A 24,769-nucleotide genomic window follows, 5' to 3' on the forward strand; every position below is an offset into this window, starting at 1 on the left:
TGTGACTCAGCATCATCCCACCTGCCCCCTACGCCCCACGGGCTCTGGCCAAGCCCCATGGCAGTTGGCAAGGGTGTCTCCATCCCACCGTCCCCGTCCCAAGGCAGGAACTGGGGGACACAAGCGTGGGCACAGCCCTATACGAGACACCCGAGAACCCACCACCACCTCAGCATCCCACCAAGACCTATTCCAGGGCCTCGTGTCACCACCGAGAGCCTGGCAGCACCGGGCTGAGCTTTACTGGGGTGAGTTGTGCTGGGCTGGGCTTTACTGGGCTGGGCTGAGCTTTGCTGGGCTGAGCTTTACTGGGCTGGACTGGGATGAGTTGTGTTCGGCTGAGTGTTACTGGGCTGGGCTGGGCATTACTGGGCTGGGCTGAGTGTTACTGGGCTGGGCTGGGCTGGGCTGGACTGGGCTGGGCTGGGCTGAGCGTTACTGGGCTGAGCTGAGCTTTGCTGGGCTGGGCTGAGCTTTGCTGGGCTGAGCTGAGCTTTGCTGGGCTGGGCTGAGCGTTACTGGGCTGAGCTGAGCTTTACTGGGCTGTGCTGGGCTGAGTTGTGTTGATCTGAATGTTACTGGGCTGGACTGAGTGTTTCTGGGCTGGACTGAGTGTTACTGGGCTGGGCTGAGCTTTACTGGGCTGAGCTGAGCCTTGCTGGGCTGTGCTGAGCTTTGCTGGGCTGAGCTTTTCCAGGCTGAGCTTTTCCAGGCTGAGCTTTTCCAGGCTGAGCTTTGCTGGGCTGAGCTTTTCCAGGCTGAACTTTTCTAGGCTGAGCTTTTCCAGGCTGAGCTTTTCCAGACTGAGCTTTGCTGGGCTGAGCTTTTCCAGGCTGAGCTTTGCTGGGCTGAGCTTTTCCAGGCTGAGCTTTTCCAGGCTGAGTTTTTCCAGGCTGAGCTTTTCTAGGCTGAGCTTTGCTGGGCTGAGCTTTTCCAGGCTGAGCTTTTCTAGGCTGAGCTTTTCTAGGCTGAGCTTTTCCAGGCTGAGCTTTTCCAGGCTGAGCTTTTCCAGGCTGAACTTTTCTAGGCTGAGCTTTTCCAGGCTGAGCTTTTCCAGACTGAGCTTTTCCAGGCTGAGCTTTTCCAGACTAAGCTTTGCTGGGCTGAGCTTTTCCAGGCTGAGCTTTTCCAGACTAAGCTTTGCTGGGCTGAGCTTTTCCAGGCTGAGCTTTTCCAGACTAAGCTTTTCCAGGCTGAGCCGGCGAGCACAGCGCCGGTGGGAGCAGGAAGCGGAGCGTGGCGGCGGCCCAGCCCAGACACCTCCTCGGGTCCTGCCAAACCAGTTCTGGGTGCCGCTCCCAGCTCCGTCTCACCGCGCTGGCATCCAGGCCGGGGCGGCACGACGGGGGCGAGGGAGCTGGCGCCCGCGCCCACCATGGGAACTGCCCCGAGCCCGCCCGCCGGCGCGGCCCCCCACGCTGCCGCATCACCCCTCGCCCACGCTGCCGGTGCCCCGTGCCAGCGCCCACACGGTGCCACGGGGACACCGGCTGGGGCCCTGGATGTGGCCCCAAAATCATAGGATCATAGAATCACCAGGTTGGAAGAGACCCACAGGATCATCGAGTCCAACCATTCCCATCAATCACTAACCCATGTCCCTCAGCACCTCGTCCACCCGTCCCTTAAACCCCTCCAGGGAAGGGGACTCAACCCCCTCCCTGGGCAGCCTCGGACAGGGACCAATCACCCTTTCCATGAAAATTTTCTCCTAATGTTCAGCCTGACCCTCCCCTGGTGGAGCTTGAGGCCATTCCCTCTCGTCCTGTCCCCTGTCCCTTGGGAGAAGAGCCCAGCTCCCTCCTCTCCACAACCTCCTCTCAGGGAGTTGGAGAGAGCAATGAGGTCTCCCCTCAGCCTCCTCTTCTCCAGGCTAAACACCCCCAGCTCTCTCAGCCGCTCCTCTTGTTCTCCAGCCCCTTCCCCAGCTTCGTTGCTGTTCTCTGGACTCGCTCCAGAGCCTCAACATCCTTCTTGTGGTGAGGGGCCCAGAACTGACCCCAGGATTCGAGGAGCGGTCTCACCAGTGCTGAGTCCAGAGGGAGAAGAACCTCCCTGGACCTGCTGGCCACGCCGTGTCTGATCCAAGCCAAGATGCCCTTGGCCTCCTTGGCCACCTGGGCCACTGCTGGCTCCTGTTCAACCAACACCCCCAGGTCCTTCTCCTCCAGGCAGCTTTCCAGCCAGACTTCTCGTAGCCCCAGTGGGGCTGTGGGATGTGCACGGCGCTGGGCTAGCTCTGCCACGGCTCGGTGTGGCTCGGCACGGCTCAGCCGGCCCAGGCAGGGTCAGCCACAGCCAGACGAGGCAGCCCAGGGCCGTCCGGCACGCGGCACACGTAACACACCCCCGGTGGCACTCGGTGGCCGCGGGTATGCGCACGCCAGACCTCACCGTTCCCGGGTTAATCGTTCACCCGCTGCCCGTCCCCATCGCCGTCCCCTGCCTTCCACCCAGCTCAGGGTCCAAGTCCACGGCACGGCTGCCACCCCTGTCCCCAGCCCATCCCTGCCACGTCCCTGCCCCTGGCTGTCCCCTGGCTGTGCCGGAGTCGGGGGGACCAGGGGACAGGGAAGGGTCACCACGACGCTGCCCAACCACCCGCCAGCCCATCACCGTGGCCTCGGGTCACCCCGAAGCCTGGTGGACGCGATGGGGCTGAGATGGGGGAGTGATGGAGGGGGGAGATGGAACAGGGAGTCTGTGGGGCGTGGGATAAACAGAGGGACTGGGGCGTGGGGGCTATGGGGCAAGGGGACCAGGGCCACCAGGGTTATGGGGCTGGAGACTGGAAGGTGTCACAACTATAGGGCTGGGTCCATGGGCTGTCCTGGTTATGGAGCGGGGGAACCAGGAATACCAGGTCTAGAGGACAGGATCCCAGGGCCACCAAGCTTAAGGGAGGGAGCCCTAGGGCCACCAAGCTCAAAGGATGGGGTCCCAGGGCCACCAAGTTCAAGGGATGGGGTCCTAAGGCCACCAGGTTCAAGCGATGGGGTCCCAGGGTCACCAGGCTCAAGGGATTGGGTCCCAGGGCCACCAAGTTCAAAGGATGGGGTCCCAGGGCCACCAAGTTCAAGGGATGGGGTCCCAGGGCCACCAAGTTCAAGGGATGGGGTCCTAAGGCCATCAAGCTCAAAGGACAGGGTCCCAGGGCCACCAAGTTCAAGGGATTGGGTACCAGAGCCACCAAGTTCAAGGGATTGGGTCCCAGGGCCACCAAGCTCAAAGGACAGGGTCCCAAGGCCAGCAAGCACTGTAGGGCAGGGGGACTAGGAGATGTTGAGGCTATGGGATGGGGTCCCAGGGCCATCAAGGCTCTAGGGCAGAGGAACCAGGGCCATCAGGGCTACAGGATGAGGTCTCAAGGCCACCAAGAGCTACAGAAAGGGGATTGGGGCCACCAGTCTATAGGCTGTGTCTCAGGTCCACTGGGTTAGGGGACATGATCCCAGAGCCATCAGGGTTATGGGATGGGGTATCAGGGCCACCAGCAGTAGAGGGCAGGGGGACTGGGTCCACCCGAGGTGGGGGATGGGGTCTCAAGGCCACCAGGGCTACGGGAAGGGAACTGGGGCCACCAGGGCTATAGGACAGGGTCCCAGGGCCACCAGGGATAGGAACAGGATTGGGGTTATGGGATGGGGTCCCAGGGCCACCAGGGATAAAGGACAGGGTCTCTGGGTCTCCAGATGAGGCAGGGGTCCCGGGGGGCGTGGGGCTGGGGGACTGTGGGGTGGCGGCAGCATCGAGGCTTTGCCGGGACAGCAGAGGAGGAGGAAGAACAGGGAGGAAGGCGAGAGAGAAGGGGTTGGGGGGTGCGTGAGAGGGATGGGGCCGGTGTCCTGGGGTGGCCAGTGGCCCCATAACCCAGGGGGCCCCCGCCACGGCCCTGTTCCTACCTGCAGGCGCCCGCCGCGTCCCGCCGCCCTCCTGCTGGACCGGGGATTCCTGTTTCTCCCCAGCTTTATCTACCTGCGCCAGCTCCCGCCCCCGCCTGACATCATGCCGCCCCGGGCCTGCTGCCCTGCACCTGCCCCCCCCCAGCACCCAAAGGTGCCCCCCGACCCCCCGAGACCGGGATGGGGCATCCAGCCTAGCCCTGTGCCAGCCCCAGGGGGCTGAGCCCCCCCAACCCCATATCCCACCACCCCACAGTGGTGATGGGGAGTTTCCCACAATGCACTGGGGTGACCCCAGGAGCAGCTGAGCTGGGGGGCAGAGATGGGGGGGGTTCTTCTGGGGGTGCAGGTCACCAATCTACCCCTCCCCAGGGGTATTCCCAGGCCCAGGGTGGGGGGTTAGGGGGCAGGACTCCCCTAGGAGGCCACATATGGGGGGGCTGGAAGGGTCCCCATGGGGCAGGGGGTCCCACAATGTGAGCCCTACGGCTGGGGTAGAGGGGATGCCGTGGGGTGTCAAGGGGGGTTCACGGGGGTCTCATACAGATAGCAGCATCCCCTGGGGCTTGGAGCGATGTGGGGACCCCCTGGAGGGGTGGGGGGGGCATGGGATGAGGGGGATCCTTTATGGGATCCATGGGAGTCACGTGAGGACAGAAGGTGGGGTCCCTTGTGGGTGTCCTCGTGGGGTGTTGGTGTCCCCATATGGGGTGTGGGGGTCTCCGTGGGGTACTTGGTGTCCCCATGAGGGGGGTCAGGGGGTCCTGGTGGGGGACGCCGAGGGTCCCGTGGGCTGGGGTTGGGGGCACAGCCCTGTAGGGCTCCCGTGGGGGTGCTGGCAGGTGAGGGGGGGTCAGTGGGGGTCCCGTAAGGAGCAGTGGGGATCCTCTGGGATGACGGAGCTCCCACGGGGTCCCATGGGGTGGGTGCAGGTCCCGTAGGGGGGTCAATATGGATCCCATAGGGTCAATATAAGCCCCATGGGATGGATGTGCCACCCATGGGGGGGTCAACACGGGTCCCACGGGGTCCATGGGGGTCCTATCGGGGTCAATGTGAGTCTCCACTGGGCTGGTGTGGATCCCATAGGGTCAATTCGGATCCCATTGGGTCAACGCCCGTCCCAGGGGGGTCAATTCGGACCCCACATGGGTCAATGCAGGTCCCGGGGGGATCAATTTGGGTCCCGGGGGGATCAATTTGGGTCCCAGGGGGTTGGTTCAGGCCCCACAGGGTGAGTACAGGGGTCAATTCAGGTCCCAGGGGGTCAATTCGGATCCCAAGGGGTCAATTCGGATCCCAGGGGGTCTGTCTGTGTCCCCAGTGGGGGGGTGAGGGAGTGGATTTGGATCCCACGGGGTCCGTGCGGGCCCCCAGCGGGTCCAATCGGATCTAACGGGGTCTTTGCGGGTCCTCAGGGGGTTAATTCGTGCCCCAGGGGGTCAATTCGTGCCCCAGGGGGTCAACTCGGGTCCCCACTGAGGGGGGGGATGCGGGGACCCCGCGGGCTCCCGCTGCTGCTCGGTCTTCCCGCGAGCAGGGGGCGCTGGTGGGCGCCGCTCGGAGCAGACGAGAGGAGCGGGCGCCTCGCAAGCCGGAAGCGCCTCGGTCACGTGGCGACGACCGGAAGAGCCGCCGTCACGTGGCGGCACCCGGAAGCGGCGGCGATGAGCGGCGGGGCTGAGGAGGCGGCGGCGGCGGCTGAAGCTGAAGCCGAAGCTGAAGCCGAGTCCGAGCGGCGGGTTCGCATCGTGGTGGAGTATTGGTGAGCGCCGAGCTCGGGCTGCTCCCCGCGGGGCTGCTCAGGGGCCGCGGGGGAGGAGAACCGGGTGGGGATGGGGGGTGAGGGGCCTGGAGGGCGCTGGGGCGCCGGGGGCAGCAACTGGGGGAGCTGGGATTGGGGGGCTTAAAGCACTTGGGGGTGAAAGGGGAGGACGAGGAGGGGGAATAGAGGGAGGGTAGGAGAGGAGAGGGGGTTATAACGGGGTGAGGGCCCTGGAGGGTGCTGGGTGAGGGGGTATTGGGGTGCAGCAAATGGGGGAGTTGGGATGGGGAAGCTGCATGCTGGGCCAGGTTTCAGGCTCGTGGGAGTTGGGGTGTGAAGGGAGTGGGTCGTGGAGGGAGATATAGAGGGGATGGGGAGGTGAAGAAGGGTCATATGGAGGGGTAGGAGGGTGAAGGAGGGGGGTATAGGGAGCTGGAGGGCTGAGGGATGGGATATAGGGTGGTTGGGAGGCTGAGGAGGGTGTATATAAGAAGCCTGGAGGGTGAAGGTGGGGCTGAGGAGGGGGATATAGGAGTGCTGAGGGGCTAAGGAGAGGGACACGGGGGCCTGTGTTTGAAAGGAGAGCTGAAGAGGGGAATATAGAGAGCCTGGTGGGGGGATTAGGGTGTGGGGGAGTGCAGAGGAGTGGGTAGGTAATAGGATATAGGGGTACTGAGCGTGCATTCGTGTAGGAACTAGGCAGTGTGAGGAGGTAAGAGGCTTTTGGGGGGTCATGGATGGGAGTTCTGGGCATTTGGGGGCACGGGAAGGCTGTTATAGGGATGTGGTGGTACAGGAGGCAGCAGGGAATGTAGGTTCTGGGGTTCTTCTTAGGGTTGGGCAGGGAGCATATGGCAAGAGGTGCTGCTGGGGGGTCCCCGTGCTGTGGGCCCAGCCCTAACCCACCTTTTCCCACCCGCAGCGAGCCCTGCGGCTTCGAGCCCACCTACCAGGAGCTGGCGAGCGCCGTGAGGGAGGAGTACCCCGACATCGAGATTGAGTCCAGGCTGGGGGGCACAGGTAAAGGCCACCATCAGGCAGGGGTGCACCCCATTGTGCTCCTGCTGCAGTGCTGGGTGCCAGCCCTGTCTTTGCAGGCAGTTCGGGGGGCTGAGTTGGCTTAAATCCTGTGGTGACTCTGGGGGCTGCCCCTCACCAGGGTCTGGGGGTGCAGAAGGAGCCTCCTGTGCTCTCTGGGGGTTCCCTGTGTGCTCTGCCAGCTCGATTGCTGCCAGGGGTATGGTCTGGGGGTGCCAGTGCAGTGTTTCTACGTCCCTGACGCTTGTGCCAGGGGTCTGTGTGGCAGGAACGGCTGCGGGAGAAGCATGAGGGCTGGTGGCTCCGTGCAGGACAGGAGCACAGCTCACAGCTCGGCTCTGTCTGCTTTTAAGGTGCCTTTGAAATTGAGATCAACGGGCAGCTGGTCTTCTCCAAGCTGGAAAACGGAGGCTTTCCCTATGAGAAGGACGTAAGTACTCAGCTTAGCAGGATCCTTGTGTCACGTGGGGTGAAGTTTGTTCCTGCAGGGAGCTCCCCTGTGACGGTTTTGTCCCTCAGTGTCTCCTTTCGTTATCCACCAGCTCTGCCTGAGCTCCAGCAATGCTTGAAAATCCCTTCAGGTGTTAATTCCCTTCCTACCACCCTGCCAGGACCCTGACTAAGTCCTGCTGTGGTACAATGCGAGTCTGAGCACTGCTTAGCGATGGTTCCCGGGGCTCCAGCCTCAGTGTGGCTGTGATTTGAGCCCGTGGTCCTGCCTGACCTCCCCAAACTGCATCCAGCAGCTCCCAAACTGCTGCATCCCCTGCCAGACCTCGCAGCGAGGCCAGCCCAGAGCGCAATCGCCTCCCCTCTCTCTCTCTCCTCAGCTGATTGAAGCGATTCGCAGAGCGAGGAATGGGGAACCGCTGGAGAAAATCACCAACAGCCGCCCTCCCTGCGTCATCCTGTAGCCCCGTGCCCAGCTGGGATCTCCCAGTGCCCGGGAGCTGGCTCCCAGCCCCCTCGACGTCCCCAAGCTTTGCTCTTTGCTGGCTTCATTAACTTCCAGAGGACGGGGGACATCGGGAGGGCGTAAGGAGCGTCTTGGGGAATGCTACTGCGGCACAGGGGACGAGAGATGGCACGGGCAGAGCTGTGATACTGGTGTTACTGGGGCAGCTGTGCCATTCTGGCCGCTCCCTTCGTGTCGCAGCCCCTCTGGGTGCCGCAGTGGCACGATGTGGCTCCCCTGCCTGTCCTCACCATCCCCTTTTCTCTGCATTTTGCCTCCCCCTGTGCCTGGCAGTGCAGGGGAGTCTCCCCTCCCTCAGCCGATGGGGATTTGGGGCCTTTGGAATGCTCTGCCTAGCCCTTGGGGGAGCCAGGCCGGCTCTCAGAGGGGATTTTGCAGCTCCAGAGCTCCCAGCAGGTTAAAGGCAGAGGGAAAACCACTCGCTGTAAACTTGAGCGCGACTCGTTAATGATTAAAGTCTCTCCTGTCACTGTTTAAACCAGTGCGAGGGCAGCGGGGACCAGCTGCCCCGGCCAGGCATGGGAACCCCGGCTTGGCTCTGTCCCCACGGCCAAGAGGTTTATTTATTTAAGAGTTTCCCCCACTCCTCGTTCTCAGGCTCTTGGCTCTCGCTTTCCGCCTGTAATGACCCTGCCCTTCGCCACAGGGCGGCCGAGCCAGCGGAGGGCCCCTATTTATTCTATACTGTGTATAAACCCAACCTGAATAAAGGGCAGAGCAGGCGGCCCCTCACGTGTACCTGGAGGACGGGGTGGGACGCGGGCAACTGGGCGCGAAAAGCAGGGTTAGATCAGGTCCTGCCTGCCCTGCCCTTGGTCGGCAGCCAAGCGGGATCAGGACTTTTACCCTCCAGGTAAGCAGGTCCTGCCCTTCGCTGTGTCCTCCAGTGGCAGCAGCTGAGGCCGGGAGGGAGGAGAAAGGACACGATGGTCTTTGGGACATGGAACTGGGGCCTTTGCGCGAGCAACGGAGATGGGGGAACCACGCAGACAAGGGGAGTATTAAAAAAAACCAATGTACAATTACCAAATATACATCTCGGTGCGATACAGTCGGCTTCAAAAGAATCCAGGAGGAGCCGGGATGCAAACCCGGCGTCCACCCGCTCTCAGTGCAAGTCCGTGTGTCCCGGCGCGGCTGGGGCGCCAGGAAGGGGGGGGAGGGTGGCAGTAGTGGCGAGGTTTGCGGGATGAGCTGGACCAGGAGCAGCTTCGGAAGGGTGCGGGGTGGCAGAGGAGCCTTTGGGGTGATGTGGTGGGTTGTCCTTCTCCAAGCTGAGCCTCCTGGTTGCGGTTTTTTGCACTGTCCGGCTCAGCACGGCTTGTGGGTCACTCGTGCCGGTGCCCAGCTCCCGGGGAAGCCCAGCACAACACCTGGCATGAAGGGTGACCCCTCTTTGTCCCCACAAGTGCTGCCGCTCTGTCCCGCAGCATCCTGAGCTCGCTCAAAGCGTTCTGGGCTCCCCCAGCCCTCTGTGGCCGGCGTCACCCCGCGGCGTTAGCGTTGATGCCACCAGGCAGAGGGGACAGCCACCAGCTCACCGTGCCGTCCCTCCCCAAGCTGCCTCGGTGAAGTTTAGGGGGGTCTCTCCATGGCCTCGCCCTACGCGGCCGTGTCCTCAGGGCCGGCCAGGCCGAGGTACTCGGGGTTCTCAGCTGTGGGCGTTGTGCCAGGGCCGCCCTCGGGGCCCCCGGCCTTGGGGGGGTCCTGGTTCCAGTAGTAGGGGTTGTCGAAGGCCTGGCTGAAGGGGCTGGGAGCAGGCGGGGTGGGAGGCGCCAGGTACTCAGGATTCTCCACAGCGTGGCCGAAGGGACCCGGGAAGGGATGCTTGGTTTCCTTGATGAGCCCGTTCTTCCCCTGGTGCCCCTTGGGCTTGTCTGGTGGGGACGGGGGCGTGCGGGGGTGCCAGGGTGGGGACCGCCGCTCCCCAGCCTGATTCACGTACTCTGCAAGAAAGAGGGATGCGTTAGGGACCACCAGGGCCAGACTGGGACACCGAGAAGGTGGGAGGCTCAGCTGTCCCCTCCATACCTGGCATGGTGGTGCAGGGCACCGGGGTGGTGAAGCCCTCGGAATCCAGGTCTTCGCTCTCCTCAGCCACCAGCCCGGTGGGATCCTCGCTGTACCGCGGCAGAGTGCCGGGCTCCCGTGCCGAGCTCTGCAGGGCAGCCTTGGCCCCACCGTCCCCCTCGGGCACCTCCGGCACGGGACCCTCTGGCCCCTCTGCCAGGCCCTGGGTGGGGAAGGGGAAGGCGGCCAAACCTTCACCCTCCTCCACGTCAACCGGCGTCTCCGCTGTGCTCTGGAGGCGAGAGAGGATAGAGCTGGGCGCGTGCAGCCAACCCAGAGGAGCCAGTCCTGGTGCCCAGGGTCCACGTCTCCCCTTTTCCTGACACCAAGTCACCCCTTACACCTCTGCCAGGAGAGGTGGAGTTCCAAGCCCACCTACCCGCGTGGAGGAGATGCGGCTGCGGTAGGTGGTGGAGGTCTCAGCGCTGAAGAAGCCCTGGTGAGGGACCAGATATTCCTCGGCGTCCACCAGGTCATCCATGTCCTCCTCCTCGAGCAGGGCTCGGTAGAAGGTGCTGTCGATGGAGCCGGGCAGCCCAGCCATGTCGTTCTGGAAGCAAGGGAAGCGGTCAGTGCCCGTGTCGAGGTGCTGGCAGCGGGGCAGGACCCCCGGGCACCCACGTACCTGGATGACCACAAAGCGTTGAGGGTCCCGGGCCATGCGGGAGAATTCAGTGACCAGCTCCCGAAACTTGGGGCGGCATTCGGAGTCGATCATCCAGCCTGGGGCAGAGCCAGGCAAGAGTCAGGGCCGGGAGCGAGGTGACACCGCAGCGCTGTGGCCCTGTGCTCTGTTTTTGTCCCCCTCCCCATGTCCTTGTCGCCCTCCCCGTACATTTCACCATGATCATGTAGACATCGATGGTGCAGATGGGCGGCTGGGGAAGCCGCTCGCCCTTCTCCAGCAGGTCTGGGATCTCCCGGGCTGGGATCCCATCGTACGGCTTCGCTCCAAAGGTCATCAGCTCCCACACAGTGACGCCTGAGGGGACAAGGATGAGGGTGAAGGATGTCCCAGGTCCCCATGTGCAACGCCCCAGGCTCCCCCGACGTACCGTAGCTCCAGACATCGCTCTGGTGCGTGAAGCGCCGGCGGAGGATGGACTCCAGCGCCATCCACTTGATGGGGACCTGGGAGAGAGCGAAGAGAGAGATGAGCAGGACTGGGAGAGTCTGGCTGGCCTCATCGTGGTCCCCATGGCTGTCCCCAAGCCACACCTTGCCACCGTCAGCGTGGTACTCGGTCTCATCAATATCAAGCAGCCGAGCCAGCCCGAAGTCTGTGATCTTGACGTGGTTGGGGCTCTTGACGAGGACGTTGCGAGCCGCCAGGTCCCGGTGCACCAGCCGCACCTCCTCCAGGTAACTCATCCCCTGGGAATGGCGCACGTCAGGCTGGCTTGAGGTCCCCCCGTGTCCCCCCAGGTCCCCTGCGTTCCCCCCCAATCCTACCTTGGCGATCTGCACACACCAGTTGAGCAGGTCCTGGGAGCCGATACGGTCCTTGTTCTCCCGCACGTAGTCCAGGAGGCAGCCGTAGGGCATCAGCTGCGTCACCAGCTGCACCGTGGATGTCAGGCAGATGCCCAGCAACCGCGACACGTAGGGGCTGCCCACCCCTGCCATCACGTAGGCCTCCTGCAGGCAGGGGTGGGAGCAATCAGGATGGGCTGGAGCCACCGCCGGCACCGCTCACCCGCCGGCGCGGCTGGCACACTCACGTCCAGGATCTCCTTGTTGGCTTTGGGGGATGTGTTCTCCCGCAAGACCTTGATGGCCACCGGGATCTTCACGCTCTCCCCATCGGGAATCCAGATGCCCTGGCAGGTGGGGACACGGGTGAGGGGGTGCAGAGAGGAGAAGGTCCCAGCCCACCGGCAACACCCCTTACCTTGTAGACGGTGCCGAAAGCGCCGGAGCCCAAGACTTTCACTTTTTTGAGCTCCGTTTCCTTGAGGATCCGCATCTGGGCCTGGTTGGGGAGGGCTCCACTGGGTGTCAGCGGCTCCACCAGCTGTGGGCATAGATAGATGAGGAAGACCAAGCTCTTGGGGTCCCCACCCCAGCACCAGGGGCCCATTCCAACCGGGAACGCCACCAGGTTCGGCATCCACACCTCGGTCTCCTGCAGCAGGCGCCGCATGGTGTGTTTCCGCTCCTGTTGCCGCCGGCGCTTGACGCAGACAACGGTTATGAGCAGGAGGACGACGACCAGCAGAGCCCCCACCACGCCGGCGATGATGGACGTCACCTGGCTGCGGGACCACAGGTGAGGGGGAGATGGTGACGGGGTGGGGGTCCCGGCTGGAGGAGCCCCCCAACATCCAGAGGGGTGGGGGGGCAGGGTGGCACAGGGCACCCGCGCTCGTACCTTGGCTTCTGGTCCACGGGACAGCCGTCCTCATCCCGGATCGTGCACCTGGGGACACAGGGTGCGGCAGCCCCCCCGTCAGCACCCCCCCACGCCCCTCCGCCCGTGCCCGGCTGGATCTTCCTCGCTCCTCAACTCACGAGTGGGTGCAGTTGGTGGGGCAGAGCTGGCAGACGCCGTCTTCGTCCGGGTACTTCCAGACAGGGACGAAGGAAGCGTCGGCCTTCACTCCGCTGGGGCATCGCCGCACACACTGCTGCGCGTCCTTGTAGTGGGCGCAAGCCACACACTGATCCGCCTCCTGCGGGGACATGGGGCAGGTGAGGGACCCCGGCATCCAGGGACACCTCCGTGTCATAGAATCATGGAATGGGTTGGGTTGGAAGGGACCTCAAAGCCCAGCCAGTTCCACCCCGGCCATGGGCAGGGACACCTCCCACTGGGTCAGGGGCTCCAAGCCCCATCCAACCTGGCCTTGAACCCCTCCAGGGATGGGGCAGCCACCCCTGCTCTGGGCAACCTGGGCCAGGGGCTCCCCACCCTCACAGCAAAACATTTTCCTGTAAGATCTCATCTCAGTCTCCCCTCTTTCAGCTTAAAACTGTTCCCCCTCATTCTATTCTTGGAAACCCTGACAAAGAGCCCCTCCCCAGCTTTCCTGGAGCCCCTCTCAGTGCTGGAAGCTGCTCTAAGATCTCCCCGCAGCCTTCTCTTCTCCAGGCTGAACAACCCCAACTCTCTCAGCCTGTCCTAGCAGAGGTGCTCCAGCCCTCAGATCATCTCCGTGGCCTCCTCTGGACCCGCTCCTACACTTCCATCTCCTTCTTAGGTTGGGGATTCCAGAACTGGACTCAGGGCTCCAGGTTTGGTCTCCCCAGAGCGGAGCAGAGGGGCAGAACCTCCTCCCTCGCCCTGCTGGCCCCACAACTTTGGATGCAGCCCAGGACATGCTTGGTTTCTGGGCTGTGAGGACACATTTCTGGCTCGTGTTGAGCTTCTCCTCAATCAGCCATGTCCCTCCTGTGTCTCCCCCATCCTCACCGATCCGAAGCAGGTCTCGGTGCCGTTCTGGGGCTGGCACTCGGGGTGGCAGGGCAGGCACCTGGTTCCGTTGGCGTGCTCCCGGATGGCTCTGGGGGGGCGAAGGGACGGGGAGGTGGACATGGGGATGGGTCCTGGATCCCTCACAGCGGGAAGATGCTCCGCCACCCATCCCCAGGGTGCTCCGCTCACCCATCCAGGAGGTTGCAGGAGGCCACACACTCCTGGCCGCGCAGGAACCGCTCGCAGGTGACGCACTGGGTCGGGCCGGGACCCCAGCAGTGCCCGTGGGCGCAGAGGTGGAAGCAAACGAGCCCCTCGCTCTCTGCAAAGGGGCTCAAAGCTCTCAGTGCTGCAGGGGGACCCCCGCGTTCCCCCCCCCAGCCCCGTTCCCCGCACGGCTGCTCCTTACCGCACTGCTCGGGGGGCTTGTTGTGGGTCTGGAAGAGGCGCTGGCGGGGGTTACGGAAGATGCTGTCCCAGGGCACCTTCTGGAGGAAGCAGAGCTGGGGGTTGTGGTGGATGAGCACCATCCCGCTGCTGATCTCCTGCAGGGAGCGCAGCCCCAGCGCCCGCACCGCCAGGTCCTGCAGCGTCAGCGAGTAGGCGCCGCTGCCGAGACACCGCGGGTGAGCGGGCGCAGACCCCCCTCCTGTACCCCACGTCCTTCCCCATGACCCCCCTCCCATGTCTACCCCTTATGTCCCCGTGTCCCACCCATCCCCATGTCTCCTCCGTGTCCCACACCCCTTGCAGCCCTCACATCCCCTCCCACGTCCACCCCTGTATCCCCATGTGTCCCCATCCACCTCAACCCCATATTCGCATCTGTCACCATGTCCTTCCCTGTGTCCCCCTCACCCCCATGTCCTTCCCAGTGTCCCTATGTCCTTCCCAGTGTCCCCTTGTCCTTCCCAATGTCCCCTCATCCTTCCCAGTATCCCCATGTCCTTCCTTGTGTCCCCATGTCCTTCCTTGTGTCCCCATGTCCTTCCCTGTGTCCCTTTGTCCTTGTGTCCCTATGTCCTTCCCAGTGTCCCTATGTCCTTCCCAGTGTCCCCTCGTCCTTCCCAGTGTCCCCATGTCCTTCCCTGTGTCCCCCTCACCCCCATGTCCTTCCTAGTGTCCCCATGTCCTTCCCAGTGTCCCCTCATCCTTCCCAGTGTCCCCATGTCCTTCCCTGTGTCCCTTTGTCCTTGTGTCCCCATGTCCTTCCCTGTGTTCCCCTCACCCCCATGTCCTTCCCTGTGTCCCCCCATATCCCAATGTCCTTCCCTGTGTCCCCATGTCCCCTGTATTCCCATGTCCTTCCCTGTGTGCCCCCCACATCCCCATGTCCTTCCCTGTGTTTCCATGTCCCACTCACCCCCATATCCCCATGTCCTTTCCCGTGTCCCCATGTGTCCCCCGTGTCCCCATGCGTCCCCCTGCCGCATCCCCCTCCCCGCTCACTTGTGCAGCACGCGGCCCCGGATGATCCGCAGGTTTTGGAAGACGCCCAGGTCGGACAGACCAGGTGGCCAGGCAGCGATGTACAGGAAACCTGTGGGGACACAAGTGTCACCACCCCATGTCCCCTGCTCCATCCGCAGCCACCCCAGCTCCCCTTGCTCTCACCTGTCAGCTCCTCCAGGCTCTCGAAGATCCGCAGAAGTTTGGGGTCCAGGGGAGGCGTGTTGGTGCTGGGGTCCCTGATGGGGACAGGAGGAAGGTTTGGGGGGTCCCGGTAGGGGTCCAGGGGGCTCAGGGAGTGGGGACAGCGCCCTTACCCAGCGAAGGTCTCGGGCAGGAAGGCCAAGCTGCCGAAGATCTTGGTGCAGCCGGTGAAGTGCTGGATGTTGGAGGCGTTGACGGCGCGGACGCCCTTGAGGAAATCCACTCCCAGCCCGTAGCACACTGCGGGGACGCAGCGGGGCTGGGGGGCTCCACCGGGAACCCCCGTCTCCCTTAAACACCCCGTGTCCACCCTGCCAGCCGCGAAGGGCACAACCAGCATCCCCTGGGGTCCCCAAAGCCCCCCGCCTTGAGGCACCGGGGGTGGCACTCACCCTCCGGGCAGGGCTTGCTGCACTTCTCGCACTTCTGGATGTTGTTGACCGTGACCTCCTGGCTGTTTTGGGGACACACCAGGGTGCAGGACCCCACCTCTGTCGCCAGGTAGTTATCTGAGGGGGGACAGGGGGTGGTCAGGGCCGCGGTGGCTCATCTCCAGACCCCCCCCACCAAGTCAGCGTGGGACGCACAGGGACACTGGCTGACGCAGCTGGCTCCGAACGTGTAGCGCCCATCGCGGTTGGGCACCGACTCGAAGGTGTCCGAGTTGTAGATGACAAGAGGGGGACAGTGCAGCTCGCAGATCCCGCTCCGGTTGAAGTTCAGACACGCCTTGGGGTGGAGAGGAGAGGGGAGCAAGGGTTGGTGTGTAAGACCCCCCCCCCTCAGCCTCCGGGAGCTTTTCCCAGCCCCATTCCCGGTGCGCACCAGGCAGTCGGAGTGCTTGGGGCCGGTGCAGCCGGCGGCACACTGCTCGTGGCAGCAATCCGTGGGCTTCGTCCCCTTGCAGCGCGGGCAGCCGTGGCAGATGCTGTTGGTCACTGAACGCGGCGTTCGGAAAAGGAACGTGGCAGGAATGAGGACTCCGCTGCCTCCACCCCGCTGGGTGGGTTCCCGGGGTGGGGATTTGGGTGCCAAATGGGGGATAGTGGGGGTCTGAGGGCAGGGATTTGGGTTCTAAATGGGGGATAGTGGGGGTCTGAGGGCAGGGATTTGGGTGCCAAGCAGGGAGCGGTGCAGCAGGGATCTGTGGGAGAGGGATTTGGGTGCCAAATGGGGGATAGTGGGGGTCTGAGGGCAGGGATTTGGGTGCCAAATGGGGGGTAGTGGGGGTCTGAGGGCAGGGATTTGGGTGCCAAATGGGGGGTAGTGGGGGTCTGAGGGCAGGGATTTGGGTGCCAAGCGGGGAGCAGTGCAGCAGGGACCTGTGGGACAGGGATTTGGGTGCCAAATGGGGGGTAGTGGGGGTCTGAGGGCAGGGATTTGGGTGCCAAATGGGGGGTAGTGGGGGTCTGAGGGCAGGGATTTGGGTGCCAAATGGGGGGTAGTGGGGGTCTGAGGGCAGGGATCTGGGTGCCACTTAGGGGGTAGTGGGGGTCTGAGGGCAGGGATTTGGGTGCCAAATGGGGGGTAGTGGGGGTCTGAGGGCAGGGATTTGGGTGCCAAATGGGGGGTAGTGGGGGTCTGAGGGCAGGGATTTGGGTTCTAAATGGGGGATAGTGGGGGTCTGTGGAGCAGGGATTTGGGGAGAGGAGGATCCATGGGGCAGGGATTTGGGAGGGTGATTATCCACAGGGTAGGGATCTATGGGGGTCTGTGGGGCAGGGATTTGGGTGCCAAAGAGGGGGTAGTGGGGGTCTGTGGGGCAGGGATTTGGGGAGAGAAGGATGCATGGGGCAGGGATTTGGGGAAAGAGGGGTAAGGATCCCCCGGGCAGGGGTTTAGGTACCAAGTGGGGGTCTGTGGGGCAGGGATTTGGGTGCCAAATGGGGGTAGTGGGGGTCTGTGGGGCAGGGATTTTTAGGCTGCTCTGGGAAAAGGGGTTGGGGGGGATCAGGGCTGGCCGTGCCCCCTACTCACGCGTCTGGCAGTCCTGCGGACCCTCGCCCCAGCAGTGCCCCTCGGCACACAGCGCCCGGCAGTCGGGACCTGTGCCGGGGGAAGCGTCAGTGGGTGATGCTGGGGGGCAACAACCCTCAGATCCCCTTCCCTGGGTCCAAATCTCCCTCCCTGGGTCCAAATCCCCCTCCCCATGCCAGGGTCGCGGTGCTCACAGCTGCGGTTCCGGGTGCTCTCCACCCAGATCTCGTCCCGGAGGTCGTTGTGCCGGTGGAAGATGTCAGCCCAGAGGATGGTCTCCTGGAAGCAGAGCTGGGGGTTCCTCTCGATGCGCACCCCTCCCTTCAGGATCTCTGTGCGGGGACAGGTGGAGGGGGCAGTCAGCAAGGGGTTGGGGTTGGGTGGGGGCGATGTCTGCAGCCCCATGGGGACACCCAGTCTAGTGCAGGGACCTGCCTGCCACCCCATGGGGACATCTTGACCCATGCAGGGACCTGCCTGCAACCCTATAGGGACACACAGGGACCTGCCACCCCATGAGGACACCTAGACCCATGCAGGGACCTGCCTGCAACCCATGGGGATACCTAGATCCATGCAGGAACCTGCTAACAACCCCATGGGGACACTCAGTCCCACAAAGAGATTTGCCACCCCATGGAGACACCTAGACCCATGCAGGGACCTGCTAACAACCCCATGGGGACACACAGGGACCTGCCACCCCATGGGGACACCTAGACTCACGCAGGAACCTGCTAACAACCCCATGGGGACACCTAGACCCAAGCAGGAACCTGCTAACAACCCCATGGGGACACAAAGGGACCTGCTACCCCATGGGGACACCAAGTCCCATGCAGGAACCTGCTAACAACCCCATGGGGACACAAAGGGACCTGCTACCCCATGGGGACACCAAGTCCCATGCAGAAACCTGCCTACAACCCCATGGGGACACCTAGTCCCATGCAGGAACCTGCCTACAACCCCATGGGGACACCTAGTCCCATGCAGGGACCTGCCTGCAACCCCATGGGGACACACAGGGACCTGCCACCCCATGGGGACACCTAGACCCATGCAGGAACCAGCTAACAACCCCATGGGGACACCTAGACCCATGCAGGGACCTGCCTGCCACCCCATGGGGACACCTAGACCCATGCAGGGACCTGCCTGCAACTCCATAAGGACACCAAGTCCCATGCAGGAACCGGCTAACAACCCCATGGGGACACCTAGACCCATGCAGGGACCTGCCTACAACCCCATGGGGACACCTAGTCCCACGCAGGGACCCGCCACCCTACAGGGCACACCCAGTCCCACACAGAGATTTGCCACCCCATGGGGACTCCTAGTCCTGTGCAATGACCTGCCACCCCATGGGGACACCCAGTCCATGGGGACATCCATTCCAGCAGCTCCCAAGACCGGGAACCCCCAGCTCCAAGCCCCCCCCACGCCAGGCGCTGCCACCCTGGGCAGGGTCCCTGACCTGTGAGGTGCCGCATGCCGAGCTGGCGCAGCCCCGGCGTGCCGGCGTTGCCCACCACGGCGAGGGCGTAACGGTCCTGGAAGAGCTGCGTCCCGCGGATGATGCGCAAGCTCTGCAGCTCCAGCTGGCTCACTTGGTTCTCCGCGATCAGCACGTAGCCCTGCACCTCCTTGATGTCCTGGGATGGGGGGGACAGGGGTGAGGCACCGGCTGGACCCACATCGTGCGTCCCCCGGGTGATTCAGAGAATCACCAGGTTGGAAAAGACCCACTGGATCATCGAGTCCAACCATTCCTATCAAACCATTCGCCGTCTTCGCACCTTGAGGAAGGTGGTGTCGGCGTCGGGGGGCAGGTAGGTGAGTTCCAGGTTGCCCTGGACCACTTGGCAGCCCTGGTAGAGGTGCCGCAGGGTCTCGTAGTGGCTCTCGGGGCTGGAGGGACGCAGCAGCTTCATGTCGGTCCCAGTGCAGACTGTGGGGGACAGAACAGGGGTTCAGTGGGGAACGGAATGGGGGTTGAGTGGGGAAAGAACAGGGGGTCGGTGGGGACAGAACAGGGGTTCAGTTGGGAATGGAACAGGAGTTCAGTGAGGATGGAACAGGGGTTCAGCGGGGACAGAATGGAGGTTCAGTGGGGATGGAACGGGAGTTCAATGGGGAGTGGAATGGGGGTTCAGTGGGGAAAGAATGGGGGTTCAGTGGGGAACAGAACAGGAGTTTAGTGGGGACAGAATGGGGGTTCAGTGGGGATGGAACAGGGGTTCAGTGGGGAATGGAATGGGGGTTCAGTGGGGACAGAAAGGGGGTTCGGTGGGGATGGAACAGGAGTTCAGTGGGGACAGAATGGGAATTCAGTTGGAAACAGGAGTTCAGTGAGGATGGAATGGGGGTTCAGTGAGGATGGAATAGGGGTTCATTGGGGATGGAACGGAAGTTCAATGGGGAATGGAATGGGGGTTCAGTGGGGAATAGAATGGGAGTTCAGTGGGGACAGAAAGTGGGTTCGGTGGGGACAGAATTGGGGTTCGGAGGGGACAGAATGGGAATTCAGTAGGGGACAGAACGGGAGTCCAGTGAGGATGGAATGGGGTATCAGTGGGGACAGAATGGGGGTTCAGTGGGGATGGAACAGGAATTCAGTGGGGAACAGAATGGGGGTTCTTGGGGACAGAATGGGAATTCAGTTGGAAACAGAATGGGAGTTCAGTGAGGATGGAATGGGGGTTCAGTGGGGACAGAAAGGGGGTTCGGTGAGGATAGAACAGGGGTTCAGAGGGGACAGAATGGGAATTCAGTAGGGGACAGAATGGGGGTTTGGTGGGGATAGAAGGGGAGTTCAGCGGGCATGGGACAGGGGTTCAGCGGGGACAAAAGGGGATCTCAGTAGGGACAAACCAGGAATTCAGTGGAGGACAGAACAGGGGTTCAGTGGGGACGGAATGGGAGCTCAGTGGGGGTTGGAGCGGGACCTCAGCGGGTCCCCTCGCCCAGCCCAGCTTCACCCCTGCAGGGAACCCAAGCCCGCGAAGCCACCGGCCTCCGCAGGAAATGCCGCGGCTCTGGTGGTGGACGTTTATCTCCGGAGCTGCTCCCAACAGCTTCCGATGGGTTTCCTGGATCGCCGGCACGTGGCGAAGCTGCTCCCGCTTTGGCACCCAGCCCTGGGCACAACTGGGGGGTCGACGTCGCCCCACGGGTGTCGAATGGTGCCGGGGGGCCAGGCTGGGACCCAGCGCCCCGTTGTGCCGTGCCGGGGGGCCCGGAGCGGGGGGCCAAGGCAGGAATGCGCTGCCCACGCCGGCGGGGGGGCTGCGTCCAGACAAGACACGATTGTTGAGCGGCGATGGCAGCCGGAGCGCGGTCGGCTCCATCCCGAGGGGGGCTGCTGGCCAGGGGACCATCCGCGGGGCGTGTGGGGTGGGGGGCACGGGAGCCTTGGGCTCTGTGCCGGGTGGGTGAGTCACGGTGGCCCGGGGCCCCCGCTTCGGCGAGAACCGCCTTTTCAGGTCGGGCATGTTTGGGGAGCAGCGGTGACGCAGGGCTGGCGGGCACGGCCCAACCCTGGCGCGCCCGCGGCCCCCGGCACCTCGCCACCGCGCCGTCCCCATTGCACCGAACCCCAGCACCCAGCCACCGCGCTGTCCCCATCACACCAAACCCCAGCACCCCGCCACAACGCCATCCCCATCGTGCCAAACCCCAAGCCCTCACCATCCCCCTTGCGCCAAACCCCAACACCGCACCGTCCCCACCGCACCGAACCTCAGCACCATGCCACCATGCTGTCCCCATCGCACTGAACCCCAGCACCTCACTGTCCCCATCACACCAAACCCCAACACCTCGCTGTCCCCATCGCGCCAAACCCCAGCACCCTGTCACCACGCTGTCCTCATCACACCAAACCCCAGCACCTCGCTGTCCCCATCACACCAAACCCCAGCACTGTGCCACCGTGCTGTCCCCATCGCACCAAACCCCAGCACCACGCTGTCCCCATCACACCAAACCCCAGCATCTCACCATCCCCATCGTGCCAAACCCCAGCACCTCACCACCACGCTGTCCCCATCATGCCAAACCCCAGCACCCTGTCACCGTGCTGTCCCCATCGCACCAAACCCCAGCACCTCGTTGTCCCCATCGCGCCAAACCCCAGCACCTTGTTGTCCCCATCGTGCCAAACCCCAGCCTGGCACCAACACCAACCCCGGCACCAACCCTACCACCACCCTGGTGCCACCGAGGCAGGGAAGGACACGGAGAAGGGGTTCAGAGTCCCTGTCCCTGTCTGGAGGGGACAACCAGCCATGCTATGGCTGAGTGACAACCCCCGGTGCTGGCAGCTGCCGGCGCGGCGTCATGGCTTGGGGACAAGGCTGGCAGCCGCCTCCTCCGCCTGCTCCAGGGCGGCCGAGCCGGGGAGACCAACCCAGGCATGGCCAGCAAGGGGGAAGCCCCCCGAATTTGGGGCTCGGCTCTGTGCCGGAGGGTCCCCCACAAGGAAAAAAAGCCAAAGCTCAAGGTCTGCCCTCCACCTGCCCCGTGGCACACATGGAGGATGCCACGGGCTCTCCCCGAGCGAAGGGCAGCAAGGCTGGATCCGTCCCGGGGGCTTCGGCTCTGCCAGGACCGGGGAGGGCAGGCAAGGATCCATCGTGCCCGGCTCGCCCCAGATGCCCGGACGGAGCCACCGAGGCATCCAGCAAAGCCCACGGGTCACCCCATCCCTGCCAGCACAGGGATCACACCCCAGCAGGGACAGTATCAGGGCTGGAGGGACACAGCAGTGTCCCCAACCTGGTGCCAGCGGCTCCTGCAGCAAACGCCTGGCGGGGCGAGCCGTGGGGTGCCAGGAGCAGAGGGGACCTGGTGTCCCCATGTCTCTGTCCCACAACCTGCGCCACCTCAGCCCTACGGGGCGTTCGCTTCCCCAGATTCCCACGGTGCCGCGTTTGGGTGGATGCAGCAGGCAGACCTGGGCTAGACAGCGGGGTCAAACCCTGGAACTCGGTTCTGGGGCTACCGGTGGCCACTTTGGGGCTACCGATGGCCACTTTGTGGCCACTGATGGCCACTTTGGAGCTACCGATGGCCACTTTGGAGCTACTGATGGCCACTTTGGAGCTACTGATGGCCACTTTGGAGCTACCGATGGCCACTTTGGAGCTACTGATGGCCACTTCGGAGCTACTGATGGCCACTTCAGAGCTACCGGTGGCCACTTTGGGGCCACTGATGGCCACTTCGGGGCTACTGATGGCCACTTTGGGGCCACAAGCCGTGTCCCCATGGCTGGCCAAGGCCTCGGGACAGGCAGGGCTCCTGCTCAGGCTGCTCCCGCTCCCTTGGCGGCCGCTCTCCAGGGCTGGGCAGGGTGCGGCACGTTGAGAATGTGGATGGGAGCGACGGGGACGCACCCACCCACCCACCCAGCCGCTCCGTGGGGCACCGCGCCTGCCCCAGCACCCCGAAACCTCTGCGAAGGCAACCTTGGGAAATTAGGGTGCCCCCCCCAACCCCATTCCTGCTTCCCTGGGGGTTACCGGAGCCCTGGCAGCGCCTGCAGCTGGGATGGGGGTGGGGGGTGACCCCAAATTCCTCCTGGGGCAGCAGATACAGGGCTTAACCTGCTTGGGGGGCCAAACAGCACCCAGGAATCCGAACCTGCAGCCCGGTGCCCGTCGCCCCCGTGCAAAACTTTGCTCCAAGTCCCACTGACACCGGAGGGGACGATCCCAAGGCCGGTGTCCCCCACCCCGGTGGCCCCCGGTTCCCTCCCGGTGCCCGTCGCTCCCGTGCAAAACTTGGATCACCAAGTCCTGCGGCTCCGTGTCCTCCAGGCTCCCGGTGTCCCCTCCCGATCCCAGCCCGGTTCCCTCTCCGTGCCCGTCGTTTCCCCGTGCAAAACTTTGCTCCAAGTCCCGCGGTTCCGCGTCCCCTCCCGGTTCCCGGTGCTCCCGTCCCGGGGCCGGTCTCTCCCGTGCAAAACTTTCCTCCAAAGTCTCGGGGCTCTGTAACCCCCCTCGCGTCTTCACGATCCCTCTCCGGTCCCCGGTGTCCCCTTCCAATCCTCTCCCGGTGCTCCCCGGTGCCCTCCCGGGGCCGGTCTCTCCCGTGCAAAACTTTGCTCCAGGTCCAGAGGCTCCGTAGCCCCCCTCCGGTATCCCCCGGTGTCCCTCCGGTCCCCCGTGTCCCCTTCCAATCCTCTCCCGGTGCCTTCCCGGGGCCGGTCTCTCCCCTGCAAAACTTTTCTCCAAGTCCAGCGGCTCCGTAACCAGCCCCCGGTCCCCCTCCGGTCCCCGGTGTCCCCTTCCAATCCTCTCCCGGTGCTTCCCGGTGCCCTCCCGGGGCCGGTCTCTCCCGTGCAAAACTTTTTTCCAAGTCCAGCGGCTCCGTAACTCCCTCCCCCGGTGCTCTCAGGTGCTTCCCAATCCCCTCCCGGTGCCGTTCATCTCCCGTACCAAACTTTTCTCGCCGCCCCCCCCCCCAAACCCCGCAACCCCGGTTCCCGGTACCGGCGGACCCACCGTGCCCGGTGGCGGGGCAGATCGCGGGCAGCAGCAGCGGCAGCAGCGGGAGGAGGCGGCCGGCGGGGCTCATGGCTCTCAGCGGGGTCCTCGGCCCATCGCCGCCCCCCTCCCGGGGCCGCTCCGGCGAACTTCGCGGTGCGGAGCCGCCGCCTCCCCCGCTCCCGGGCTCCGCCTCGCGGGGACGCGCCCGGGCTCCGGCTCCGCGCGGGGGCGCGCACCGGGCAGGGCAGCCCTGCCCCGGGGGAGCATCCAGCCCGAACGGGGCATCCCCCCCCGAACCGAGCATCCCACCCCCGAACCGAGCATCTCCAACCGAACCGAGCATCTTCCCCCGAACCGAGCAACCCCAACCGAACCGAGCATCCCTAACCGAACGAGCATCCCTCCAGAACCGAGCATCCCCTTCCCAAACCGTTCATCCCACCCTGAACCGAGCATCTTCCCCCGAACCGAGCATCCCCAACCGAACCGAGCATCTTCCCCCTAACCGAGAATCCCCAACCGAACTGAGCATCTTCCCCCAAACCAAGTATCCCACCCCCGAACCGAGCATCCCCAACTGAACCGAGCATCCCCAGCCGAACCGAGCAACCCCAACCGAACTGAGCATCCCTAACCGAACCGAGCATCCCACCCTGAACCGAGCATCCCCTTCCCAAACCGTTCATCCCACCCTGAACCGAGCATCTTCCCCCCAACTGAGCATCCTCCCCCGAACGGGGCATCCCCACCATACCAAGCATCCCTCCTGAACCAAACATCTCCTCCCCCAACCGAGCATCCCCTTCCCAAACCGTTCATCCCACCCTGAACCGAGCATCTTCCCCCCAACTGAGCATCCTCCCCCGAACGGGGCATCCCCACCATACCAAGCATCCCTCCTGAACCAAACATCTCCTCCCCCAACCGAGCATCCCCTTCCCAAACTGAGCATCTCTCCCCGAACCAAGCATCTTCTACTGAACCGAGCATCCCCTTCCCAAATAGGGCATCCCCCCTGAACCAGGCATCCCCCCCAGAACCGAGCACCCCACTCCCAAACTGAGCATCCCCCTACAAATGGGGCATCCCCCCAAACAGAGCATCCCCCCTAAATAGAGCATCCCCCCTAAACAGAGCATCCCTGCCCTCCAAACAGGGCTCCCTTCTTCCTCCAGGATCCCCTCAATCCCCCAGGGCCCCCCTCAACCCCAGGGATCCCCCCAATCCCCTGGGATGTCCCTTATCCCCCGGGCCCCCTCATCCCCTGGGATCCCCCCAATCCCCTGGGATGTCCCTTATCCCCGGGCCCCCTCATCCCCTGGGATCCCCCCATCCTCTGCCCCCTCCCTCATCCCCCGGTTTGGAGACTGGGGGACAGTTCTGGGAGGGGAGGGGACACACACGACACAGGTCCTGGGGGACAGGGACAAGTCCTGGGGTTATGGGGACAGTCCAGGACACGAGGACAGTCCGGGG

At 63.9% G+C, this 24,769-nt stretch overlaps 3 protein-coding genes across 4 annotated transcripts in view; 1 reads left to right on the forward strand and 2 right to left on the reverse strand.

Moving 5' to 3' along the window:
- ORMDL3 (ORMDL sphingolipid biosynthesis regulator 3) overlaps positions 1 to 24,769 on the reverse strand; it is a 172,180-nt gene that overhangs the window by 95,102 nt on the left and 52,309 nt on the right. The gene's annotated exons all lie outside the window — the stretch shown is intronic.
- On the forward strand, positions 5,546 to 8,408 carry MIEN1 (migration and invasion enhancer 1). The gene is made up of 4 exons (XM_069877249.1): positions 5,546 to 5,667; positions 6,590 to 6,687; positions 7,059 to 7,135; positions 7,536 to 8,408. Exons 1-4 carry the CDS (start codon positions 5,570 to 5,572, stop codon positions 7,617 to 7,619), a joined length of 357 nt encoding a protein of 118 aa, XP_069733350.1. The 5' UTR covers positions 5,546 to 5,569; the 3' UTR covers positions 7,620 to 8,408.
- Positions 8,681 to 23,484, reverse strand: ERBB2 (erb-b2 receptor tyrosine kinase 2). 2 transcript variants are annotated; one of them, XM_069877229.1, is made up of 27 exons: positions 23,309 to 23,484; positions 18,599 to 18,750; positions 18,277 to 18,454; positions 16,991 to 17,128; positions 16,797 to 16,865; positions 15,645 to 15,757; positions 15,407 to 15,548; positions 15,212 to 15,328; positions 14,933 to 15,059; positions 14,781 to 14,854; positions 14,616 to 14,706; positions 13,576 to 13,775; positions 13,356 to 13,488; positions 13,164 to 13,254; positions 12,263 to 12,423; positions 12,123 to 12,170; positions 11,868 to 12,006; positions 11,643 to 11,765; positions 11,473 to 11,571; positions 11,204 to 11,389; positions 10,970 to 11,125; positions 10,807 to 10,882; positions 10,587 to 10,733; positions 10,377 to 10,474; positions 10,131 to 10,301; positions 9,713 to 9,983; positions 8,681 to 9,627 (listed from the first exon to the last, which is right to left on the reverse strand). In XM_069877229.1, exons 1-27 carry the CDS (start codon positions 23,379 to 23,381, stop codon positions 9,284 to 9,286), a joined length of 3,717 nt encoding a protein of 1,238 aa, XP_069733330.1. In that variant the 5' UTR covers positions 23,382 to 23,484; the 3' UTR covers positions 8,681 to 9,283. The 2 variants fall into 2 exon arrangements, with proteins under 2 accessions (XP_069733330.1, XP_069733329.1); XM_069877228.1 differs by having other exon boundaries at positions 13,356 to 13,775.

The sequence above is a fragment of the Phaenicophaeus curvirostris genome, chromosome 26, assembly GCF_032191515.1.
Source record: "Phaenicophaeus curvirostris isolate KB17595 chromosome 26, BPBGC_Pcur_1.0, whole genome shotgun sequence".
NCBI lineage: Eukaryota > Metazoa > Chordata > Aves > Cuculiformes > Cuculidae > Phaenicophaeus > Phaenicophaeus curvirostris.

What these genes read in the sequence shown, in the direction of transcription:
- MIEN1 (XM_069877249.1), top strand. Translation starts at nt 5,570, where the DNA reads ATGAGCGGCGGGGCTGAGGAGGCGGCGGCGGCGGCTGAAGCTGAAGCC. An exon ending in CGCATCGTGGTGGAGTATTG is followed by an intron (nt 5,668 to 6,589) that starts GTGAGCGCCGAG and finishes TCCCACCCGCAG; the next exon opens with CGAGCCCTGCGGCTTCGAGC. An exon ending in GCTTTCCCTATGAGAAGGAC is followed by an intron (nt 7,136 to 7,535) that starts GTAAGTACTCAG and finishes CTCTCTCCTCAG; the next exon opens with CTGATTGAAGCGATTCGCAG.
- ERBB2 (XM_069877228.1), bottom strand. Translation starts at nt 23,381, where the DNA reads ATGAGCCCCGCCGGCCGCCTCCTCCCGCTGCTGCCGCTGCTGCTGCCC. An exon ending in CCAACAAGGAGATCCTGGAC is followed by an intron (nt 11,390 to 11,472) that starts GTGAGTGTGCCA and finishes CCCTGCCTGCAG; the next exon opens with GAGGCCTACGTGATGGCAGG. An exon ending in GGTGTGTGCAGATCGCCAAG is followed by an intron (nt 11,126 to 11,203) that starts GTAGGATTGGGG and finishes CGCCATTCCCAG; the next exon opens with GGGATGAGTTACCTGGAGGA.